This window comes from Nannobrachium achirus, assembly GCF_963921795.1.
Source record: "Nannobrachium achirus genome assembly, chromosome: 19".
NCBI lineage: Eukaryota > Metazoa > Chordata > Actinopteri > Myctophiformes > Myctophidae > Nannobrachium > Nannobrachium achirus.
Genome location: NC_137826.1, coordinates 37,709,785 through 37,716,575, shown reverse-complemented (window position 1 = coordinate 37,716,575; position 6,791 = coordinate 37,709,785). Strand labels below are relative to the sequence as shown.

Here is a 6,791-nt window from a genome sequence, read left to right as displayed (position 1 = left end):
ACCATGGATTTCTGGAATCTTAAGTCATGTTTGAGTGAGAATAAACATACTATAAATTACACACAAATGTCGAGGAAGAATGTGTGTGTGTGTGTGTGTGTGTGTGTGTGTGTGTGTGTGTGTGTGTGTGTGTGTGTGTGTGTGTGTGTGTGTGTGTGACTGTGCATGTTTTTCATAGTTAACCACTAATTTATGACCAGTCAGTGCTTTACAGCTTTTTAATGACATGAATCATTATGAGATGTGTAATCATCCCACATATCGTATTGTTCTTCATTCATTTTCAAGCATGTCTTTCAGGCCAGAAAAGGCTAATTATACTCCATAGCACGGCGGTGTCTCATGCCGACAACAAAAACGATCACACGTTTTCAGCTAGGTCAGTTCTTTTTTTGGCAAGTGACACCTTCGCATGATGCGTGTCTGCGTGCTAATTCAGCAGCTGCCAATTTCCTTCGCGCTACGATGCTACTACAGAAATATGTTCTGCAAGGATAGTAGCATTTCTCATTCTTCACATATTCATATCTAGAGGAGATAGCATCTCCATGAAACCAACACTTTGTTGTGGTTCTCTGCAAGCCTGGACACTTCAGGTGACTTCAGGTGAATGCATTGTACAGCTTGTTCTACTGCCTTAGTCTAAAATGGCCGTGGATATGCAAATGCATTGTTCAAAATATAAAAGGCAATGTATCAAGATTTCTTAGGAGGGTGATGTGCTCTATGCAACTTCAGATAACCCTACACTCCTTATTATCATAAACACTTCTAGTTTTAGAAGAACCTTATTGAATCCTATTTTGCCGCATTCAGTCGGTAACCATCGGCGCATCTCAGTTTTCAATACATACAGTATACAGTATATAGAATAATATAATAATGGTTTATACAAAACTCGTTACTTTTTTTTCCTTTCATAACTCACTTTTTTATTTTGTAGAAAAACAAGATTCAAACAACCACAAACGAACATTATATACAATACAACTTTTTACAAACCCATGACAAAGGCCATAAGAGGAACTTCAACCAGGAACACAGCAGTTTAAGTTTTGATTGTCGTCGTTGCTATGTTACATTATTCAGAGTATTCGAACTGAGATGAACAATTAACGGAACAGTTTATTCTTCTCACAATCACTGGAGCTTCTGTTATACTAACAGATGGCTGATGTACCAAAAGCAATGAAAACCAAAAACTACATTTCTCCACTACTGGCCCATTCTCACCTTAATATGTGTGTTAATCAAAGTAATTACATATGAAACTATTACATGTAAGGTTGCTATTGTGCACTGAAAAAGAAAACATGTATGAATCAAAATGTTATGGCATGATTGAGTATGGCAAAAACAGATCATTGTAATCCTGTTACAATTCACTTGTAAAATAAAACCTGGGAACTGCCAAAAACACCTGAGCTTGATGATGAAGGCAATGATGACTTGATGGACGTAAGGAACGCAATCGGCCTGCTGCCGAGAGGCTCCGACAGCAAATGCGAGAAGGTGTGCATTGCCATTGGCATTGGCATTGGCATGGCATGTTGTGGACTGGACGGTGGCGGGTAAAGTCCTTGAATAGTCTTCGTCAGGAAATCAGGAAAGGTGCATAAGGAGCTTTGAGGTCTTTTTGGTGTCTATGTACAAAGTTAAGTCCTGTCCTGTGGTCCTCAGACTCAGCAGCTCTGTATGTGTTGATAAAAGCTGTTGTGGATGCTCCAGAAGTCGTCATGCGGTGCCGACAGCCCAACCCCCGACAGCCCGACCCCCAGGTCTGTGTACATGGGCAGGTCTAGTTCGTCTGAAACTAAACAAAGCAGAAGAACGCGGTCAGGATTGCACAGAGAAAAAAAAGAAAAAATCAACACACTTTTTGATATCATGGAGATCACGGATCTTGTCATCAGCCCTGCAGATACTTCACACTCGTTTCTTTCTTTGTGCTCAGGTTAGTTAATTTGACTAACAAATTAGCCTTTGTAGGCAAATCTCTGACATCAAGCAGTCCTACAGAAAGTATGTGTGTCACATTTTTCAAAAATAGCAGGTTTGCAAGCTCACATGTCAACAAACCTGCTGAGCTTGTAGAAAAGGCATTTTAACTATTTGTCACCAAACCTCTTCCTCAAAAATGGTAGATCTACAACCTCACAGTGCATTGTGGGCTTGTAAATTGGCTATTTTCACCTAAATGTTGTCCTATCTAATTAATCAATTGTGAAGGAGACTTTGCCCAGATCACTGCTCCTCCGACAAATCATCTAGCAGCATTATTTACCTGAGGAAGTGTCACTGCTCCCTTGGCTCCCAGGGCTTGAGTAGGAATATGGATCTATGCATGCTTCATTGCTCAGGAACCCCTTGTCGTCTAAACTTCTTGGCCACTGTGTCTCTTGTTCCAATTGCTGGCAAAGCTGAAAGAGCAATGCTGGAGTCAGTATGGTTGCATTTTGGTTGGGAATTAACCAATGTTTTGGATTAGTAACACAATCTGAAACAGAATATTAGGCTAACATGGGCATTCCTGACAATGACAAAAGCATGCTAGTAACCAGGAAGGAGAATAAAAGCCAAACATACCTTAATAATTTCGTCGGTGTCGTCGTATTCTGGAAGATCGGAGGGGGAGAAGGAGAGAGGATACAAACAGATATGAGTATGGTGCGTTTATGATTATGCATTTTTCAAATGGTGTTAGATCTCCAAATACCTGGAGCTTTGTGACTGCACACTTTTTGTTTGTGCTGACCTTAAATTCAATTTCCATCAAGCCAATGAATGGCAATGTGTTGTTTTAATGTTTGCTTTAAAAACTTTAGTATCCCTACTGGCAAGCACAATACAGTATAATGTGTGACTCTGAAAACACTTCCAGTGACAAAACAGCAAATACACCATTTGGAGGAGAGTTCTATCCAAAGCACTCTTACAGAATGAGTATATAAGGTGGAATTGAAGCCTCTGCCAAAACCAACAGTTATGATTGTGGTCACAGTGATGATTGTGGTCACAGTAAGGTTATAATGTAATCTTATAATCTTACCAGGGCTGTGTTCTGGTGACACTTCGAACCGTCGGTAGAGGTCATTCGTGCTATCTGGACCGATCTCCACTGATGTCGCCCACTCAATGTCAGATGCGCTCACATATTTGAGTTCTATGAAGCAGATAAACATTCAATCAGCATGGTGGCTCCAACTTTCTCCACAAAGGCACACTTAAATGAATGAAATTACTTTAGCCTTTTGCTTTAATCATTTTTTTTCAACAGAAAAAGACAACATAAAACAACTCAAAGGCATGCCAAAGAAAGTTCATCTTAGCTCTTTTGAAGGTGTTGTACAGTAAGTCAACATTACTTTTAAACTGTCTGGTTTAACTTGACACTGATACTTTTTTCTTCATTTTGGTTTGGTATATTCTACGGCAGTGGTTCTCAAAGAGGATTCCAGGGACTCTGTGGGTTCCTTTAGGGGGGTCTAAATTGACCCATACAATTCTGTAACTCTGACAGTGTACAAATGGAACCAAATGAACCCTGTTCATTTGTACACTGTCATAGTTAAGGGGAGACCTTGAAATTTGAGAAACACTGTTCTACGGTATAGTGTGCTTTATTCCAGTGTCTATCTTTCTTACCTTGGTGCTCTGTGCTGTCCACCGTGTTCTCCTGTGTGGAAGAGGAGTCTTCATGCATCGGAGCGTAGCAAGGAGCCGGAGACTGGACCGGACTGCAATCATCCACTTCCTCTGTCTTTATCTTCTGTCAAGAGGAAACAGACAAAAAGGGACATGCAATTAGTTTACACTGATAGATGCCACATTCCTACTCCTTGAAAGCTGAAACTAGGTCTGTAGAGTAAGTGTGTCTAATGTTTTGCACTGTCCCTAAGCACTTTATTATCTGCTCTCTGTAGCATGTTCGTCAGTTATATTGTTACCATAGAGATCTTTTAGGGGGTTTCTGCACCAAGACACATTTCTGCAGATTTACTGTAACTCGACTCTAAAAGGGTTTTGATGCAAGAACCCTGTGAGACAGATTTTTCACATCTCACAGGCTGTAAGCCATGGACACAGGACAGTTGTCAGCGAGCCAAAGTATTGAGAATGAATGAATTCCCAGAGATACAGTATGAGCCATGGCCTGTCTTATACTGTATAAACTAGGCTTGAGCATTTTGTCTAAATTGTGATTACAGCACTGTATGTGCAGCAGACAAAGGATTGTAAAATGTTCCAGGTGTTCTGAAAAGGGACACAGTACAATGCGGAGGTCATAAAACGTCTATTTACCTTGTTCCTTCGCCTGGTATCCCGCGCCTTGCACCTTGCATCTGCACAGATAGAGTGGGGGAAGAAGTTGCATTATTACACTACACTTCATGTGTGCAGTTTACTGTTAGTCGTTACATGCTATCATAATGGTACTGATTCATAACTTATAGAAGGAGGGCCTGCACACAACTGACATTTACTGTAAGACTTTGCATGTTGAGCACGTTTACTTCCTGTTACATATCTCACCTTTAGGTTTTGTGGTGGCTGCCAGCATCCTGTAGACTCGTACCGCCTGGTGGCCTTTGTTGATGCTCTTGTCTTTTACCTCCTCGATGTCAGGCAGAGAGTTCATTGCACAGCGGAAGTTGGCTTTCCACGTCTTGGGGTCAGGAGAGTTCTGGCCCTCAACGTATTTCCCTGTAGAAGATCGAGTAAAGTTTAATATGACTAATTAAGCCCAGGCTGTGTGTGCGTGTGAGTGTGTGTGTGTGTGTGTGTGTGTGTGTGCGTGTGTGTGCGCGTGTGCGTGCGCACATTGCACTTGTAAATGCATGTCACCAACCCACCTGTATGGACGGCCCATTTCTTGAAGAGGCAGGCGTCCTTGTCCACCTCCCAGCCGTGGCGTGCAGCATGCTTCCAGGGGATGGAGAACATCCGCTTATCCTGAAATCACAGGGCATGCTTTGTCAAATGTTGTCGGTGTTGCAAAAAAAGATCTTTGCATACAAACAGTTACAGTACAGACACTTGAATGAATCAGAACAGCAAGAAAGACAATCTCACCTTATCAACCCACATCAGACCAGAGACTTTGTTAGAGTTGAGTAGAGTTTCCAGCCAGGGCCTCATCCTCATTCTTGAAACAGGCATGGTTTTCTATAAGGGCACATATATTAAACACGCATTAGACATGTGGCATTTAATGGATGGAATGTGAAAACACTTTCTATAGGGTGATGTTTATGTGTTTAGATTTATGTGCAGCCTGGCCCGCGCGGTAAGGAGTTCATGTCCTTGAAGAAGAGGAGGAGGCTTAATGTGTGTGTGAGGGAATCGGGGAGAGGAGGAAACGGCGCGATTGCAACTGATGATGATGCAGCTCATTAATACAACAGCATGGTTCAAATGTTTGACAGTTTTAGTAAAGGCAAAATGTTGCTTTAGAAATATGGCTTTCAAAACTTATAGCATAGCAAAAAACTACCCAAAAAAAAAACTTATAGCATAGCAAAAAACTACCCAAAAAAAGAAATAATAGGCCTAATACCAAAAGCAAAACCTTTCTCTCTTTCTCTCTCTCTCTCTCTCTCTCTCTCTCTCTCTCTCTCTCTCTGTCTGTCTGTCTGTCTGTCTGTCTGTCTGTCTGTCTGTCTGTCTGTCTGTATGTCTGTCTGTCTGTCTGTCTGTCTGTCTGTCTGTCTGTCTGTCTGTCTGTCTGTCTGTCTGTCTGTCTCTCTCTCTCTCTCTCGCTCTCTCTCTCATGACGGTGTCGCTTGCCGACACGAACACATCGTCAAGCAGATGTGACTGCAGATCACTTCTTTTCGGCGCGCGAAGCAGTCGAGCGATGCAATGGAGAGACACCTGTCCTGCATGCACGCTGACTACTCGCCGCGCCCCTGTCACTCGGACAGTGGTTCATCCATCATCCTTTCGACACGGGTGATTTTTTACCTGGTGAAAAGCTAACCTGCCGAGTCCGACGCGGGTGAAATTGGTGAATCTTAACCATGCCTAAAAACCTCAGTAACCGTGACGCGGGTGAGTAGCTAACCTGCCGACTCCCTTTAGTCTAAATGATGGGACGTAGGAATAGCGAGATTTGTAGGCTAGTAACATGTTTTACTTAGGTAAAAGTATCAATAGGACTTTAATGTAGAAATACTCTGTTACAAGTAAAAATCTGGAATGCAAAATGTACTTGAGTAAAAGTACAAAATTGGCATCAAAATGTAGGCTACTTAAAGTTCCAAAAGTAAAACTCATTATGAAGAATGTCTTGATCTGACAAACATCTTGCAAAACGCTGTTTTCCACCTGCCTGGTAAATAAACATAAGTAGTAGTAGCGCGTGTGCACCGGTCTGTCAGTGCCAAAAAGACTTGAGGAGGGTTGCAATTTAATTTGAATTGCATGCAACTTTAGAAATCGTAGTAATGATGAGAAACTTACGGTTGCAGTGGAGTGGGTTTATAATCCAATGTGTCCCGTAAAAAAGGTATTCCGTCTCTTGTTAGAGTGTTCAAGAAGATGCTGTTGCAATGTCTTCTTGCGTATGTGTATCCAGTGAGAGCTGTTCAGAGAAGAACTGTAGTAAGAGAGCAGTCAGAGCTGAATTTATAGCTAAGAGCGACTGACGAGCGTGTGGGTTTTCCCCAGCTCAGATCTGCAGCCAAACACCAGTCAGTGCGCGTGTGATGTGCCGAACAGCGCCCCAATAGGCGAGCCGGTGTAGTGTCTCATTTCCCAGAAATCACACGACCTAGTAGAAGAGCCCATGC

General features: G+C 42.2%; 1 protein-coding gene across 1 annotated transcript; it reads right to left on the bottom strand.

Moving 5' to 3' along the window:
- Positions 1-947: 947 nt before the first annotated feature.
- On the bottom strand, positions 948-6,582 carry irf1b (interferon regulatory factor 1b). Its single transcript, XM_080749668.1, has 10 exons — positions 6,463-6,582; positions 5,074-5,166; positions 4,854-4,953; positions 4,534-4,704; positions 4,303-4,343; positions 3,646-3,769; positions 3,050-3,163; positions 2,587-2,615; positions 2,285-2,420; positions 948-1,813 (listed from the first exon to the last, which is right to left on the bottom strand). Exons 2-10 carry the CDS (start codon positions 5,158-5,160, stop codon positions 1,683-1,685), a joined length of 933 nt encoding a protein of 310 aa, XP_080605794.1. The 5' UTR covers positions 5,161-5,166; positions 6,463-6,582; the 3' UTR covers positions 948-1,682.
- Between the last annotated feature and the right edge of the window lie 209 nt (positions 6,583-6,791).